A 19771-nucleotide genomic window follows, 5' to 3' on the forward strand; every position below is an offset into this window, starting at 1 on the left:
ACAACTTGCTTGCCATGATTACGTAACACCATTAACTGACCGTAAAAACAACCATTTAAACAACTTTGCAACTCAAATAATACACAAGTTTTAACTGAAAAATGAATGCAAGTGCTTTAATACAATTATAAGCTTCACATTTCTGCCTTTAAACCCTCTGAAAATCACTTCCATTGTAAGTGCCTCACTGTAACCTGTTTTAAACAAAAGGAGAAACAATTCGAAATTATTTTTTGTTGTAATCAACATAATGCCACAAAAAGCATCCAAAGACTTTTTTGGGGCCACTGTATCTTCTCTTTTGGCAAGTTACAAAATTACCCGCATTTCAAGCTGTTTTACAGTCACCTCTATTTCAACACAATTACAAAACGGATATGAGACTACGTCGCTCAAGTCTGGTTTTCTAGTTAATCACGTCACGTGAAAGCTTTAAACACTAGTTTGGATCTAGCTAAATGTATGATAGGAATCCCTGCCTGATTTGATGTGATGTTGAGTAATCAGTCCAGTAAAGGCTGTTTAATCACAGGCGAGCGAAGTCAATGAGCAATCGCGTACTGCAAATCTGGGTCACCCTCTTGAGCTTTGAGAATTTCTGTTGTTCTGCAAGTCTGAGGCATTATTAGTTGAGGTTAACACTGAAGCAGAGTGTTAGTTTATTCTTTTGCAAATATGTTTATAGTCAAGCGTATGTATTTCCAAGAGCTCTATGCTGAAGACATTGCTTGATGTTTTGAGGTGACTCTAGTAATAGGGTCAGTGTCATAGCGGTATCTGTGTATGTCTGTCAAATGCTTAAGTATGTAGTGGAATAAATCTGATACCATCTTGATATTGCTGACTTCCTCAGCTAATCCTCCTTTGCAAAGTGAACTTCTCTTTAAAAACACAGTTGTCGTACAATTTCCCTTGTATGTAAAACAACAGGGAAATGGTCCACAGAGGTCCAGATCAAACCAAACAATCTTCAATTATTTTTTTAAGCATGGATATTCACAGGTGACAACTGGTTAGAATGATACGTTTGTTCACCTCAGTTGCCTTCTGCATGCAATGATTTTGCACATGGTTCATTAAAGGTGCTGTTAGCGATTTTGGCAGTTCTACAATTTCAACAATCTGAGCCGTTGGATTTGCCATGCCCTCGCTTTCCAAAACCCTGCACTCCAAAGATACCAAATTAGCTTTATTGAGACCGACATGGAGCAGGAGCAGTTGTCAAAAACAACAGCATCAAAATAGCGCCCTCAACTGACAACTTTTATGAGCAACATGGCATTGAAATGGCGTTAAGCCTTAATTATTCGCTGAAACTACAATATTATGCGAACACAAAAATGTATTGACTGGCAGAAAGCGTCAGAGACCGCGGCCCACGGAAACATTTTTGTTTGCTGTTTTCTGAGTCTAGATCTGGTACAGAGACCGGTGAGATATCGCACGACACTTTAATTAATTTCAGGAAGTATGAAAATGTTTTGCATACCTTTTTATTAAATTAAAGTTGACCACAGCTATGGTCCAAAATTAAAGAAATATTCCATGTTCGATACAAGTTAAGGTCAATTGTTGCATAATATTGATTGCCACAAAAAATATTTTAAACTATTGCATTTAAAAAAAAGAAGCAAGATTAACAAATAAAATAACACTTTTAACATTTACCATGCTGGGAAATGGAAATCCCCTGCCCAGTTTCATCAATGCGGTGATGACGTATAATTCGCATCTTTGCAGGCTCGTGATTGCAATTATTGTGGTATAATGCATTTGGCATACCTGCTTGTCTCCACATAAATCCCCTTCACCCACACTAAAACGTATGAAAACTCTTAGATCACCTTATTGCGAATGCGAAAAATTGCCATTCCATGTACGGTCTGAAACACAATTGTCCTTGTGTTTCATCGCTGGACAGCAATCCCGAGTAAATTTCCTGTAGCCTCTGAAGGAATGCAACATGAAGGTTGTACAAAGTAACATTTATCTTTTAAAAACGCTAACAAAGTGAATATCTTGTACAACAATGCTGCTACAACATGGGCTGCCATCTTGATAGTTTTGGGTTGAATGGATCACATGACTGCGTCACATGACAACAAATATGTCATCGTTTTCAGATATCTCCATTTCCGCTGTCCACACTACAACGCTAAGACGGCGTTTTCATATTTATCCACTTGGGAGAGCGTTTTCGAAAAGCTCAGTTTTTGCTGTCAGAAATGCTGTCTCTGTGTGGACAGGATGCCAAAACCTAGAGAGAGAGATGCATTTTCAAACGAAAACGTATTAGTGTCGACGTGGCCTTCGTTAAAGCTGAAGAACTGCTTTCTGCTCCAATCTGCCGTTGAGCGAACAAAGTCCCGCCCCCAACTCATGCCATTGGTCAAGTCAATGTTATTGTACCTCTTCAGACGGGTCTCTCAAAACAAACAGAGGAATTTTCATACCATCACAGAGACACAGTATTTACAGTTTTCTAGAAAATGTATCTATTAATGGATTACTTATGGCATACTTCAGCCTTTTCTCCCCAATTTGGAGAAGTCCTCGTGGTGGCGTAGTGACTCATCTCAGAGGAGGACGATTCTCATTTGCCTCCGCGTCTGAGACCGTCAATCCGTGCATTTTATCATGTGGCTTGTTGAGCGCATTACCATGGAGGCTTCACACTATTCTCCACGGCATCCACACACAACTCACCACGCACCCCACCAAGAGCGAGAACCACATTATAGCGACCACGAGGAGGTTACCTCATGTGACTCTACCCTCCCTAGCAACCGGGCCAGTTTGGTTGTTTAGGAGACCTGGCTGGAGTCATGGCATACTTCAGCTTTGAATTTTTAGTTAAAAAGTAGATTTTAAACCTTGATGATCACAGCATAAGTACACATTAGAGAGAGACCGATATATCTGTTTTACTGATTAATTGGTGCCAAAAGTTGCTTTTTGGGACTATTGGTTATCAGCAGAAATCTATGGCGATAGTTGCCGATATTTTTTTCATGATTTCGTCATTTCAAAATAAGAGTCCCAGGTGTGTTTCAGGCTTGTTTATACTTAAAAGTCCCGCGTTATGCACTAAATCTTTTTTCTTGTTATTGGGATTTTGTAGAAGATAAAACGGCACCTGGGATTTTATTCGTTTTGGACTCTTTGTCTTTGCCTGCCATAGTAAAGAATGAATAAAAAAAATTACACATGAATTGTTGCTACGTCTTCAGCTCACAGATAACAACAATATAGGTTCTGTGCAACGTTTAAAGAGTTCCTTGATGTCTTTATGTTGCATAGTACGTCTTAGCTTCCTTTTATGCATGTACCTAAAATGTGTAATCGTAAAGATCCACTTCTTTTCTTTAAACTGATGCCTTGGATGGGCTCTAAACCAGAAAGGTCACATTGCTTATGTAGAGGAGTAGAGTTTTAAACTTGCAACTTTCCATTGATCATGTTTGATCAATAATCTCAGCTTTCAGGACTCCCCGATCTGCTGCAGACCTTATAATTTCCAAATTGATTTCAGAATAAATCATTATTGAATTGCAACTGGAAATCGTATCGTTTTAGTCGAGGCGGTTCAGCTGTGATGAACCGCAACAACAAACCTCAGCAAAAACACGTGTGGACTTTAAAATGAACTATTGTGTGAACACATGGGTACACTATGCTGATTACTTCATTTAATGCATATCAGTGTCTTCCAGTTGTAGAATGTTCGTGATTGCATAAATGGCAATTTTACTCCCATCCTGCGTTTATACGGAGATACTGTTTTGCTTCATCAAACGAATTCACTCCAGTTTTCTTCCTATTGAACAGGATTCCTACTCCGGGGACGTGCCTTTGGTGATGATGCCACACTGAGAGCTTGTGTGTAAGGGAGAGGGGGAGTTGGGGTGTTGGAGGGAGTGGTTGCTAGAGCGACGGGTAACATATGCGACTGCTGCTGCACCCTTCAGACAATGGCAGAGCTGCTTAGCATTCAGAGTGTGAGGCTTCCCACCGCCTGCCAACAATCGCCTAGGTCAGGGGTTTTCAAACTTTTTTGTCAGCTAAACCCCTTTTGACCAAAGTGATTTACTTGAAATAACCCCTGATATTTTAAGTAATGTTAACCTTTCGAAATATAATAAATGTTACATCTTTGCACTTAATTTTGTTATTATTGTTATATTTTAATGTTGAACCTGTATTACATTTACTGTTCTTTTATTTTAATATTTATCCATTTTGTTTTATTTAACCATTTAAGCTCGGATGGGCCTGCGAGAAAAAAATAATGATCAAACTGTTAATAACTACAGTCTTGACCAACACAAATAGGTATCGTTTTTAAAGCTTAGAAGCTCTACTTTCCAATGCATGTAGGCAGTATTACCAAAACTGAACTAGTGCTTTGAAATTTGCAGACAAATCAGAAGTGTTCCATTTTGATAATTTATTAAAATGTTTGAAATGTACATGTTATTGTAATCGGTAAAAACATCAGACTCATCAAATAGCCATGTGTCATATGTTGATGGAAAGCTCATAGAGAGTAGAATACAACCAGCCTATTTGTTTTACTCGCAGACAAAAATACAGTGAGTAATAGCTAAGTATATGTTTTTGACATATGTTTCATGTGAACAGGTATTGCTCATATGACATGTTTTCATTTATAACTTCGCAGAAAATAATCGGAACATAGAATATGACATATCATTACTTAGAGGAAGCGATTATCTTTAAAACAAGCCCAAACACACAAAGTAATCGGATGCAAAGACCATTAGATAACCCACACGAAGCACAATTCGCACAAAGCATCTGGCTATCTGGCTACAAACACGTTAGCTTTCCTGGATTATATGACATCATGAGAAATGCTGTAGCGTCATGGAACACTAAACCAATCGGATTGGGTTCAGATTGCTCCAACCAGTGATCAATCATTCTAATTACATATGGCCACCAGGAGATAGGTGCCAAGTACATGACAAAGACTCAGTGATGACTCAAATGGCACAGAATGAAACTCTTTCTGTGAAATCTCATTACTAAAATCATGTCTGCGTGCTATGCAAACCTTTAGTCGTTGTTGTTATTGCATATGTAATAAGTTCTTATGTACAATTATTATGTTTTATTTGTTCTGAGAGGCTTTTAGACACTAGGATAAATTCTGTTTGTAATACTATAGTTTTTGATTGCTTTGCTGTATCAACATAAAATTTTACTCAGTTACAGGTGACATGATTGGGAACAAAAGCAATTTTTCGCAGCTTCCTTATTTACACTCGGAGATCTATAAAGTCAAATCAGAAAAATAATAAGAAAAAAAGTACATTTTTGTAAGATTTTTTTAGAAGTTTCTTAGAGTCTCAGAATTTATTAAAACTTTTCACATAATTATATAGATTTTCTTTAAAATGATACCAAACATTTGACCCTCCTTGTGTTTTTTTTTTTTTGTTTTGTTTTTTTTTCTTTTTTTTTTGTGTCTTTTTTAATTATAAGCCTTTAATTTTGGAAATGCCACTGAAACAGGAAATCTTTATATACACCCTCAGATCTTAAAGGGTTAAATCACCATTGGCATTTATATCCCTATCAGAAATTGCACTACATATAGCCTAATCATTATCCATTACAGTAGTAACATTTATAGCAAAATACGTTTTTTAGCATTTTAGTTTTATCGTGTTGCTCATTTGAGGTGTATTTACCATCTACGTTGCAATTACAAGCGGCGCAACATACAATAAATCCAAAATAACTCTAAAAGTGCATTTCGCTTTTGTTCTAAAGCTTCTTTTCGAATGTCAGGTGATTTTTCTTCAGTATTAATTTTCTTGTGCTACCATGAACAGAGGTGAAACATAACCTTAACCCTTTTGGAGTTGGTGCAACTCCATTTTGAGTAACCCCGCCCTCTTTTGGAGATTCCACCCCCATTTGGAGGTCTCCGGCCTCCAGCTATACCTACTTGAGCACCTGGCCATCAGACTGTATACTGTAAAACTTGCACATTAGGACCAGTTGTCATTACTGATTGGACGGAGGACTAATTTAAGCATCTCTGATTGGCCATTGCCATTTCATTGCTCATTGGACATGTCTGATTGGTTAGAATACCAAACCGCTGCAAACATGTTGTAAATAGAAACCATTGGAGCAGACTAAAATTAAAGGCTGTAATCGTCAGTTTTCACGATTACATAATCGTGGCAGCTGTAATCGCGTTTAGTTTCTCAATTAATTTTGCAGCCCTACACAGTATGTTCCTTTTTTGTGCGCAGTCAACGATGACAGCATGATAGAAAGTTGTGTTGACTACTTACTGTCAACTTATTATTTTGCAGTATGTACAGTATAACTATATAAATTATTATTCTTTATTTTTTTTTGCCATGGCACTGCAGATTTTCCTGAATAGCGGTACTCATTTACAAACACTGACTGCAATTCACTTTAAACAGTCCTTGCGGATATTTTATTGTTGACGTTATTATTATTATTTGGTAGAGTTTTTTGATCAACGTCCCAAATTTAGTTGTTGTTCACCTCAGCTGTTGAACAAATGGGGTTATCCTGAATAGATTAATATGAGGTCATATGATGTTTTAATTGGGCTACTCATCCAGTCGGGCAAGTCAAATTATTTTTCACTTGCCCCTTCAAAAATAAACTTATCCCGGACAAGCGTTAATGTCGAGCCCTTGTTCGGGAACGTAACACCTGTCTTGTACAAGCTGAAACCCCTTTTTCCCTTTTGGAAAGTTTGTAAATTTCTCTCAAAATCTTGTACACACAATGTGAACCTCACACCTGTGGGCACACGCTTGCGTGTTGTGCCATTTAAACACTGCCCTGCCCATGCAAAGGGATTTGGATATGCAATTGGGTGCCAAACTGTGAACACAGGAATCAGATCAGCAGTAATAGCACTAATGTCGTGCCAGAGCCTCACGAGTGTCAGCTGTCTGATCAAATTGCCTCATGGGCCAAGCTGTAAGCTCCATTCCTCAGGTGTGTCCCCCTGAACCCGGGTTAGAACAGTGGAAATGTCCCTGATGCACTAGTATGGGTTTCACCGTGGAGTGAGAGCCGGTTTGAATAATTTCCGACATCGGATTCAGTGCATGGATGCACGTAAGAGTGCAAGTTTCCATGCATGCATTTGTTTAGTTTGGTTTACAGTAGGATGTTAAGAGTTTTTTGGGATAGTTCACAAAAAAAAAAAAAGAAAAATCTGTAATTTTCTCACCTTCATGTTTGACATTTTCTGTTGAACACAAAAGAACATCTTTAGCAGAATGTCCAAGCTGCTTGTTTTTTGTACAATAAAAGTGGTCACTGTTCACTTTTATTGTTTGGAAAAGAGCAGCTTAGATTACACCTTTTGTGTTCCACAGAAGAATAAAAAAGTCTCACAGGTTTAGAAAGGCATGAGGGTGATTAAATGATTTTTGGGTGAACTAAAGCGTGAAAAATTCTAAAACACACATAACCTCTCACCAAACTTCTTCATGGCCATTTTTTTCCCCAGCTCTTTATTTTCTTTCTTTCCTACTTCCCCCATCCCCCTTTTTTCTCAGAGTTTAGTTTGGCAGAGAGCCAAAGAGGTAGAGGCAGAGAGAGAGAGCGAATCAGGGGACAGGATTTCACGAAAGTCTAAAAACTGTCCATGAGTGCATGAAACGCATGAAGGAGCAAAACCAGACCTCCGTTTTCCCTGAAACCATGTGATCAGCTTGTCTCCTGGTTAACGACGTAGATAATAAATCTGTTGGAACAGGTTCCTGCCTTTTTGTCTCTTCCATCCATTCATCATCTTGTAGTTATTGGTGTCTAATCTTTGTGTCTGTTCTGAGTGGCCCGTCATTCTTGTCACAGAATACCTCAAGCAGGTATGAGAGCGCAGCAGTCATTATAAACTCTCTGACCCTGCTGGAGGACTTCCTTTAGGGAAGATTGGCTTACATTGAGTGATTTGTGAATGTTGCCAAGCCTTTAAACATACTTCAAAATAATATGCAGTTTCATTATACCGTGGTGATATCGTAGGTTTTCTCCGTTCTCATGACTCCCAGATCTAAATTAAAGGGAAATAAAGTGAGTAATCTTTTCAAATGTTAAAATACTTTTATCTCAGCTTAAAGGGACAGTACACACAAAAATGAATATTTTTTCATTTATGAATGAATGAATGAATGAAGGAACATTACATCTATATAGTGCTTTTCTGACACTACACTCGAAGCGCTTTACACAGTGAACAGGGGTCTCTTATCAACCTCCATCCCAGATGTGTATGACTTTCTTTCTTCTGCTGAACACAAACGAAGAAACAGATCAGGTGGCGATATGCCATAGAATGCGAATCGCCAAAAACAAAAGAAGAAAGTGAAAGTGGAGATTTGTAGTAAAAAAGGACTTCAATATTGGTCTGTTTTTCCCCCACACCTATTTTATCGCTTCTGAAGACATGGGTTTACCCACTGAAGTCATATGGACTACTTTTATGCTGCCTTTATTTGCTTTTGGATCTTAAAAATGTTGGTACCCATTCACTTGCATTGCATTGGCCTACAGAGCTCAGATATTCTTCTAAAAATCTTTGTTTTCTGCAGAAGAAAGTCATACACATGTGGGATGGCATGAGGGTGAATAAATAATGAGTGAATTTTCATTTTTCAGGTGAACTATTCCTTCAATATGCAGAGACAACTGTAAGTATGCCATTTATTGGTTGATTTCCCAGAAAAGCCTAAACACTGGTGCTGTCAAAACATTGCTCTGTTTGAGCGACCCGTCCAGCTTGACAGAGCAACATTGGCTAACCAGTGATAGTTTGTTTAAAGACCTGTTTGAAACGGTCATTATTTTTGCTTTTCCATTTTTTATGATGCTTGTGGCACAGATGTTACACCCTTCACATTCAATAACTCGCCTGTTGCAAACTGCATGTTTTTAATCATTAAAAATCTCAGATTGGAGCAACATGCTGTAAAGAGGTACATCTAATTAAGGCCACGTCCACACAAATTCAATTTTGTTTGAAAACGCATTGATTTTGTTATGTTTACACTTCTCATCCACACTTGAGCAGCATTTTCCTTGATTGAAAACGGTGGGTTTCAAAAACGCTCTCTATTACAGCAGCAGACTTTGGAAAACGGTGACGTTAGGAAACTCAAAACGAGTTTCCAAACGTGAACAGATTAATGAGGACATCATTTTGATTTATGAGGCCTTACACGTGACAAAAGTAAATCAATCCCATTATATAATCAATGAGCACGTTTACATGCGCACCAATAGCTGATTACTCCCAAAAATCATCTTATTTAAAAAATCTGCTTTTGATGTCAAACCGTGAAGAGACATGTGCTCAGCATGTCTGCACATTGGATAAGCCGGTGAGAACATCGATAAAGGTGTTTACATGCCACGCGAAATCGGCATAATGGGCAAAAATCTACCTGTTTATTCTCGACTGGTTTATTCTTATGCCGTGTATGACCTCACACTGGTAAAGGAACGTTGTTTATTGCGTTTACATGACCACACGCGTTGTCGGCCTAAGCGTAATCGGTGTAAGTACGTGCATGTAAACGCACGCATTCATGCTGTCTACGCTGGATGCGTAAGTCGCATCGCGCCGACAGTGAATGAATGGCCCATTCGATTTTGCGCTGCACATGCTGGCGTTACTCCTGCCAACAACACAAATAACGCGCCCAGTGTAGACAACCTCAAGCCGTTGCAACACGACATTGCTCGCGTTTTTTTTCTAAGGGGGGGGGTCAAGTAATAGTATTCAGTTCAGATTTTTCCTGGCTGGTGAAGGTACAGTGTGTACTGAAATGGGAATTCAGCAGTTTGGGAAAGTGAGGGAGAAACTTTCTCAAACCTTTACTCCAAATGCAAGTCACTGGATGAAGTTGACTAATATTAATTGGTGTGAAGGAAGCTGCACCATTATTACCAAATGAACTGAATGTGTGACATTGTGAAACAGAATGTTGCATGTTTATTGTGGCTAATAGTTATTGGTTTTTACCCTTTTGGCATTGGTTGGAGGTTGACCTTTTCAATCTGTTGTAAGGCCTAATTGCCTGAGTCGTCAGATTTTCCCTAACACTACCCTCTGTAGGATCCCCGGAGGACCGTTGTCACTGGAGGAACGCATGTTTTCTGCCCACTCTGGGTTGACTGCAGTCTACAGTGTGAGTGAACGCACACACACCTGCACACACTGTCATTAGCGATAGAATTTAACCTTACATACAAATGCTGGTGTGTGATGTCACCATTTATGGGCGGGGCCCCATCTTTGAAGTATGTCACTGCCAAGAGCTTCAAAACCACAGCCAACAGGCAGTTTTTTTTTGGTCACGACCCCCTTCGAAACTAGAAAACATTTTGTGGGTCATTGACAAATAAGGTTGTTGGAGTTGATCAAATGAGAATATATCTAGTTTAAAATCCATGTTGGTTTCACACATTTTTGAAAAACATTTATAGCATTTGTTTTTTACAAAAGAATTAGTAATTTTGTGAAAATGTGCCTTTTTATGAAAACTCAAAATATTTATATTTAATGGAACAGTGTAGTGTTTTTTGTCATGACATAAAAATGGCTACCTGCATGTTGGTTACGCCACATGACTTTGATTTAGTGGACAAAAGTTATTTAAGAAATGATAATAAAAAATGATTCTGCACTACTCATGCTGACATTTCATCTTTTAATGAGACTTTATGACACTTTTAATGACACTTTTTACTTTAACCCCCAAAGAACATATCTAAATGACTTTTAACTCAGTAATTGAAAGCATATTCATCATAGAAGAGGTGTATTCAAGTAATTTTGTGTGCATTGTATTTGTAATGTATTTTTGAATAATTTAACGGATCTGGACAAAAAAAAAAAATTGCGTCACATCATTGACCCTTGTATGTGTGTCCATCCCACAGGTATCTAGACACCCCGGCTCTCCATATGACCTTAGCAAAACCCACTCAAGCCTGGCAGGTACCCCTGCTGGCCACGCCACATCCCAAGCCCTCTCTCAGGTATCTGTGTCTGCCCCCCAATCGTACCGCTTCCTCAAGGGCTGGGAGACGGCCGGAATGGTGAGTTCCCATTTATGCCAACATCATCATCATATCGGCAACATCATCTGTCTGTCTGCTTACACGTCTGTCTCTCTGCACAGTTTTTGTCTTTTTTTGTTTTTTCCAAGCAGAGCAACAGTTTTTACACTTTCTGAGGATAATCAACCAATAAATAGCTTATTTATAGTTGTCTGTTGATATTAAAGGAATATTCCAGGTTAAATACAAGTTAAGCTCTATAGTCAGCATTTGTGGCATAATATTGATTACCACAAAAAATTATTTCACCTCGTCCCTCCTTTTCTCTAAAAAAAAAAAATCAATGGGTCCAATTTTTTGAACGTTAAAATACTCACTTTTACAAAAGTGTAGACACAAGATGTAAACAATGAGCTTGTTAACATGATTATAGTTCGATAAAATCACTTACTAACCTTTTCTGTATGAAGTATCAATTTTACAACTTTGTTGCCATGATGATGTAATGTCAACAAACCCTAAAATGACTGTAAAATTGACAATTTAAACAAATCTAGAGCTCAAATAATACATGAGTTTTAACAGAAGAATTAATGTAAGTGCTTTTATAATATTATAAGCTTCACATTTCTGCATTTTATCTCTCTGACATTTGGCCCCATTCACTTCCATTGTAAGTGCCTCACTGTAACCTCGATATTTTTTTTATTTTATATTTTAAAGACTACTGTCGATTGAGCTTAACTTGTATTGAACCTGGAATATTCCTTTTAAGATGGCATAGGAGAAAGTATTTGAAAGCTGGAGTGTGCAATTTCTGCACAGCTAGTGTCACCAAACACAATTGCAAATATGATAACTGTAAAAAAAACTCCCCTTGTCTTCTATTGGTTGTTCAAACAGATAATACCGCCCAAAAGTCTTGCCATTGGTCGATAAAATGTGGCCGTGTCGGATGGCATGTTCATACATATAGGAATGTTTTGAGACACTTTTAGGTGAAATTAACCTGGAAATGGCTTACTTGTACAGTAGCTGTCTCTGGATATTAAGGGAATAGTTCACCCAGTAATGAAAATTATGTAATCATTTACTCACCATCATGCCATCACAGATGTGTATGACTTTCTATCTTCTGCTGAACACAAACGAAGATTTATAAAAGAATATTTCAGCTCTGTAGGTCCATAGAGTGCACGTGAATGGTGTTCAGAAATTTGAAGGCAGAAGAAAAGTAATCCATACGACCCCAGTGGTTAAATCCATGTCTTCAGAAGCGATGTAAAAGGCGTGGAGGAAAAACAGATAAATATATTTAAGTCCTTTTTTACTATAAATCTCCACTTTCAAACAGCCCTCCTAAGCACACTTCTCTCTGAAGGGTTCTTCTTTTGTTTTTGGCGATTCGCATTCATCATGCATATTGCCACCTACTGGGCAGGGAGGAGAATTTATTGTAAAAAAAAAAAAGGACTTAAATATAGATCTGTTTCTCAACCACATCTATCATATCACTTCTAAAGTCATGGATTAAACCACTGGAGTCGTATGGATTATGCTGCCTTTATGTGCTTTTTGGAGCTTCAAAGTTCTGGAACCTGTTGACTTGCAGAGCTGAGATATTCTTCTAAAAATCTTTGTGTTCCGCAGAAGAAAGTCATACACATCTGGGATGGCATGAGGGTGAGTCAATAATGAGAGAATTTTCATTTTTGAGTGAACTATCCCTTTAAGCTGGGATTGCATAAACATCATTTTAACATTGAAAAAAATAGACCCACCCCCTTGAAGACAGAGAAGAACTCATTGTCCCTATGTGTTTCAAGGTCACCTTAGGTTGTACCAGAAATTATGTTTGTACTTTGCTTTTTTTTAATGAGTCTGGGTAAGTGCACATGCCAACTCATACACTACCCCACATCATCTGACTCCCCACATTAAACTGTATATGTAATATACAGATCCACAATACTGAGTGTGCACAACACTGTTTTGTGTTATGAGTGATTTTTGCACTGTTCTCATCACCATGGTTACCACCAGCCTGAAGGAACAGTGTCGCTGTTTTATAAATTCCAGCTGACACAGGTGCTGTAGTGATCCAAACACACACACATTTTAGACATATATACATTGGCGGCCAAAAGTTTGGAATATTGCACAGATTTTGCTGTTTCGGAAGGAAATTGGTACTTTAATTCACCAAAGTGACATTCAACTGATCACAAAGTATAGTCAGGACATTACTGATGTAACAAACAGCACCATCACTATTTGAAAAAAGTCATTTTTGATCAAATCTAGACAGGCCCCATTTCCAGCAGCCATCACTCCAACACCTTATCCTTGAGTAATCATGCTAAATTGATAATTTGGTACTAGAAAATCACTTGCCATTATATCAAACACTGCTGAAAGCTATTTGGTTCATTAAATGAAGCTTAACATTGTCTTTGTGTTTGTTTTTGAGTTGCCACATTATGCAATAGTCTGGCATGTCTTAAGGTCAATATTAGGTCAAAAATGGCAAAAAAGAAACAGCTTTCTCTAGAAACTCATCAGTCAGTCATTGTTTTGAGGAATGAAGGCTATACAATGCTTGAAATTGCCAAAACAAAACTGAAGATTTCAGTTTGTCTTCATTGTCTTCAAAGACAAAGGACAACTGACTCTAACAAGGACAGAAAGAGATGTGGAAGGCCAGAACTAAACAAGAGGATAAGTACATCAGAGTCTCTAGTTTGAGAAATAGATGCCTCACATGTCCTCAGCTGACAGCTTCATTGAATTCTACCCGCTCAACACCAGTTTCATGTACAACAGTAAAGAGAAGACTCAGGGGTGCAGGCCTTATGGGAAGAATTGCAAAGAAAAAGCCACTTTTGAAACAGAAAAACAAAATAAAAGGTTAGAGTGGGCAAAGAAACACAGACATTGGACAACAGATAATTGGAAAAGAGTGTTCTGGATCTTAACCCCATTGAGCTTTTGTGGGATGAGCTAGACTGTAAGGTGCGTGAGAAGTGCCCGACAAGACAGACACATCTATAGCAAGTGCTACAGGAAGCGTGGGGTGAAATGTCAGCTGAGTATCCGGACAAACTGACAGCTGGAATGCCAAGGATCTGCAAAGCTGTCATTGCTGCACGTGGAGGATTTATTGATGAGAACACTTTGAAGTAGTTTAAGAAGTTCTGAATTTTTAAAAAAAATTGTAATAGTAATTTTGACTATACATTGTGATCAGCTGAATGCCACTTTGGTGAATAAAAGTACCAATTTCTTTCCATAAGAGCAACATCTGTACATTATTCCAAACTTTTGGCCACCAGTGTGTGTGTGTATGTGTGTGTGTGTGTGTGTATATATATATATATATATATATATATATATATATATATATATATACTCAGACACTTTTATATACGCTCTTTTATACTGTGAGTGATTGCAGTGTAACCTAGCTTCAATCATCGAGCATCAAAGGAATAGATTTTAAGTTGAGTCTCCCGTGTTCACATGACGAGCACTATTTGTATGACACAGGGCATTGCTGCCTATATAGAGTACTCCAAATTAGTCACTTATGAGGTTAAATTTCAGTTAGGATGCTGCCTTAGAAGGAAATCTGCCTATGTATGCAGTAGGGGTGGGCGATATGACCAAAATCTTATATTATTTTACAAATCACAATATGATATTTATCACAATATATTTAAATAAAATAAACATAGGTTGATGAATTAAATAACCATATTGAAATGCCTATTTTTGGAGAATGCAGTCAGTGAATTAAATACTTTTATAAATGAAAACTACTTCCTCTTATATAAATTTCTCTTTATTAGGAACTTGACACAAAGTAAAAAAAAAAAAAAACAGCTTGGTTTTAAATCAATCTTACCGTAATGCTAAATTTCACATTATGCTACGTTTCTGTCTGAAATGTTGTCGACCAATATTATTAGGGGCCAAGCACCGAAGATGCGTAGGCACCTATTGTATTCTTCTTATCATTATTATTCCGGTCATGAAGTCTATGGCTGCCCATAGAACCATACATAGGAAAGTTAGTAAATTTGGCACACTGATAAAGGACACTCCAAAATGTAAATGTAAATGTGATCCCAAATGTAATTTGGGATCTCTAACTCAAACCCTCTAGCGACACCAACTGTTCAAAGTTGCAAACTCGTTTCGGCCTATAACGTTTGAACCGAAAGTCCTAGAAACAAAATAGTTTTTCCTTTGATTGCTCGGATCATGCCGAGTCCCACTGGGTCGCATTGTTTTTAAGTTCTGCCAACAAAATTTTCCAACATATTGAAATTTCAACTTTTTCCAACTCCTCCTAGACCGTATGTCGGATTCAAAATTTTGCATGTATCACCTAGAGACCATTTTCATATACCACATCAACGAATTCGACGACAAGCACACTAAAATAGACCTGAGACAGTATCTTCGCTACACTTTAGCGTATTGAAACAAAACTTGGTATATGTCATCACAAGCATGATGTGAGAGCACCTGCACAGTTTCAAGAAATATGAAAAATGCCTATTTTTGCTTTTAACTTCTGAATAGTTTGGCCTAAAATCATGAGACTTGTCACTTTAGATTCCTTGGGGCATACGGAGTCGAATGATACCCAATTTTCCATAGTTGGCCATACTTCCTATTTGGCATTTTAAATTTCATGGATGACCTACTTTTTCAAAATCCTCCTAGGCCGTATATCCGATTTGCAAGAAATTTGCCATGTATCAACTAGGGACACTCATGAGAAAAAGTTCTGAAAAGCTTTTTGATAGACCTAACTGTTCTCGTGTAACGCATAAACGAATTATATGGCAAGATGCCAATAAGGATCTGAGGCTGTATCTCATGAACGCTTTGTCGTATTGAAATGAAACATCATATGTGGCATGGTGACCAGGCCCTGACAATACCATGTCAATTTGGTGATAGCGCCACCTATTGGTCAAAAGTAACTTGTATTACGCTATAAGTGATTAATGTCTTTTTTCACCAATCATCACTGGAAATCTAAATTGAATCAAAATGTTTGTGTGCTGTATTTTTAGGTGGTAAAACAGATTGCTTGTATTACTATGAGTGATTATCGCTACGCGACAGTTAGCAAATTACATTTTTCTGCTCTGTTTTGGCTTTTGTGAACACAAACCATGTCCACACCACAGATGTCGCACCTGTTTTAATAACAAGCTCCTCTTCATTTTCTTGATTTGTTTGGGAGTCGTCCCGTTCTGTGTGTTCTGTGGAGATGTCTTTCTCCATGTTTTTTTACTTCTCTTAGTCTCAAGCTGCGTTCCGATTCGCAGGGTCCCTATGCAGTGTTCACTGCTCCATACTTACTGAGCACGGGATATCTGTTGAAGAGTCAAGTAAGATAACATAATATATTCGTTTAAATGCATATAAATAAACTTACGTCCGTATACTGTATATACATTTCTGTAATACATCCACGTGTATTCTTATAAAAATGTATTGGTATATATTTAATATATTTCTCCAGACTTGTAAATTAAAGATTGTTGCTGTTTAATATAAAACATAAATGTTGTTTAGTTATTTTTTATAATATGTGTGTCTTAACTGTTAGATGAACAATTGTCATGATAACTGATGTATCGAGCACTTTATATTTGCGCACGACTACATAGAAATTGCACCTAAGATAAATTAAGCTAAATAAAAACGCCAGCGTCTCAAACCAATTTTGTTAATTTATTTTAGCGTTACTTTTTGGCCAAACTACATCAGTACTTTTATAGTTTGGAATGACTGGCGGGTAAATTTCACTCTCCACTAACTGTGAAGTGACGTATCGATGTACCTTATTCCCTATGTTGTTTGGAGTGCCCTTCCAACTGAACATGCATGCTCCCTTCTAATTGGAATCTCACTTAAGATGGCTAAAATGCTGCATGAAGTCCAATTCGCAGGCCACTATCGGTCAATTAGAATGCATTTTCAGTCTCATGTGAAGCCCTTGTCCATTGCTGCTCACATTCACGATATAGCAAAATCTGTATCGATTGACACTTTATATCGTCGCCAAGATATATATCATCATATCGCCCAGTCCTAGTATGCAGTAGACAGCAAGGCAGCACACTAGGTTTTGGAACAAAGCTATTGTTTTTAGGTTCCACATCTAACCTTTTCCTCGCTCTTTCTCTCTCTTATCCTGTCCCTTCCTTAGCCTTCATATAACCCAGCTCAAAATGCAGGCTCCGCCCCCCTGATGTTCTCGCCACAGACGCAGCCAATGAACGTACAGCCACAGACTCGGCCGGTAAGCTCTACACCCCACCCATGCACATTAAAGTGACATTGCACCCAAAATTGAAAATTTTTATTATCATTTATTATCATTTTTATTCTGCGAAACACAAAAGGAGATGTTAGACAGTGAATTCATGCTTTTTTCTATAATGAAAGTGCATGGTGATATATACTGCCAAGCTGCAAAAAAGGACAACAAAGTAGTCCATGTGCTATATTCCAAGTCTGCTGAAGCCATATGGTTGCTTTTTGTGATGAACAGACTGAAATTGAAATCATTATTCACTGAAAAACTTCCCCTGTGCTGCAGCTCTCTAATGTCGTTCACGTTTGCGTTTAATTCAAAAGGTATTGCATCAGTCGCATGAAACGTGAGAACCAATTGCGACGTGGCATGTTTAAAGGTGCCACTTTTTAATTCATCACGTGTGAATGCATCAGTAAATAATAGCTTAAAGGAATATTCAGAGTTCAATACAAGTTAAAGGATTAGTTCACCCAAAAATGAAAATTCAGTCACTGTTTACTCACCCCTGTGTTGTTATAACCCTATATGACTTTCTTTCTTTGTCTTAACACAAAGGGAGAAATTGTGAAAAAAAAAAATTGTGCTCAATGATGTCATACAATGGCAGTTTATGGTGACTACCTCTTCAAGCTTCAAAAAAATTCAAAAGTATTATTCAGAAGTCTATTAAATTATTCCATGAGGCTCATGGTTGTTATGAAAGCATACGATAAGGTTTGGTGAGAAACAAACTGAAATCGAATGTACTATTTAGTGAAAATGTTCACTGACCGTTGAGCTCCCGTGTGCATTCATGATAGGGCATGAGAGCAACAGTTCACACAGTGCTCTCGCGACATTGGGGCGTTCAAGCAAAAACTCATTTTGTTTATCTAAAAACAGGTCCTCCGCAGCGATAGCAACAATAGAAAACAACACAGCTGCACACAAAAAAAAAAAGAACAGAACTTACTAAACATGTCTGAAGAGTTTGTAGCCAAAGAATTTATGCATTTCTATGCCCAGCTTTATTTTTTTGAAAGTTTTTGGACCGGTGCCAGTTTACAGCGGATAGAGTTACCCGTGCAAATCCGAAAATGGAAAACAAGCGATCACTAGAATGTACCGTTGCTCGGTTAGGACAAAAACTCTGATTACCATAGAAAATAAACCTTTTATCGCGTGTCGTTTGCCATTAGTTTAGGACACAGTCTGACTGCTACTGCCTGTAGCCTCCTCTATGTTTCTGTTTGATTTCCGAGTACTCCGTTCAAAACATAAGGCTGGGCATAGAAATGCATCAGTTCTTCCACTACAAACTCTTCAGACATGTTTAGTAAGTTCTGTTCTCTGTTTTGTGTACAGCTGTGTTGTTTTCTATTGTTGCTATCACTGTAAAGGACCTGTTTTTAGATAAAAAATGTTTTCGCTTGAACGCCCCAATGTCGCGAGGGCGCTGCATGAACTGTTGCTCTCGTGCCCTATCATGAATGCACACAGGAGATCAACGGTCAGTGAACATTTTCACTAAATAGTACATTCGATTTCAGTTTGTTTCTCACCAGATCTTATTGTATGCTTTCATAATTAATTCTTTTGTTTAAACTTGTGTATTATTTGAACTTTAAAGTCGTTTAAATTGTCGTTTTTACAGTTGTTTTATGGTGTAAAGGGTTACGTCATCATGGCAACAATGTTGTAAAATTGGCTATAATTTTACACAGAAAAGGTTATTAAGCGATATCACACTTAAATCATGTTAACACGCATGTTGTTTATGTCTTGTGGCTATAGTTTTGAAACAATGTGTATTTTAACGTTTACGGATTGGCCCCATTCACTTCCATTGTAAGCGCCTCACTGATTTTTGCATTGTTTTTTTTTTTAAGAAAAGAAGGGACAAGTAAAAAAAATTTTTGGTGGTAATCAACATTATGCCACAAATGCTGTCAATTGAGCTTAACTTGTATTTAACCTAGAACATTCCATTACATTTTTGTGCAGACCACCACCATCTGACACACTCTGTCAGGACTGTTTAGCATTACTCCACTGCTGTGATCCAAACGCCTGAATTATCTATTTAACGTGGTAAAAGTGCACTTTACTACACCGCGCATCTGTATATATGCCAGATTATAACACTCTTCAACATCACTTGATCTTTACTTGATGAATTACTACTGCCATGATCGATAGTAAATGTACACAAAAATCTCTTTTATATAAAATGCAGTTTACTGACTGCTTTCCTCAGGCGGTAATAGCGCAATTTTTATTGCACCAGGCTGTCTATAATGAGCCTTATTTACATAGAAAGGAAGCATGTTTTCGTGGAAAAGAATGACAGTT

The 19771-nt window shown here is 37.7% G+C and overlaps 1 protein-coding gene across 3 annotated transcripts in view; it reads left to right on the plus strand.

The window, feature by feature from the left end:
• Positions 1-19771, plus strand: part of eif4g3a (eukaryotic translation initiation factor 4 gamma, 3a) — an 81336-nt gene that overhangs the window by 3052 nt on the left and 58513 nt on the right. For 2 of the 3 annotated variants that reach the window (XM_051672767.1, XM_051672766.1), the window contains exons 2-4: positions 10151-10223; positions 10978-11136; positions 17330-17422. In XM_051672767.1, the coding sequence (XP_051528727.1) occupies positions 10151-10223; positions 10978-11136; positions 17330-17422 (325 nt within the window). Of the gene's footprint in view, positions 1-10150; positions 10224-10977; positions 11137-16442; positions 16506-17329; positions 17423-19771 lie in introns of all 3 variants that reach the window. The other variant, XM_051672765.1, reaches the window with a different exon arrangement.

The sequence above is a fragment of the Myxocyprinus asiaticus genome, chromosome 35 (genome assembly GCF_019703515.2).
Source record: "Myxocyprinus asiaticus isolate MX2 ecotype Aquarium Trade chromosome 35, UBuf_Myxa_2, whole genome shotgun sequence".
NCBI classification, from domain to species: domain Eukaryota; kingdom Metazoa; phylum Chordata; class Actinopteri; order Cypriniformes; family Catostomidae; genus Myxocyprinus; species Myxocyprinus asiaticus.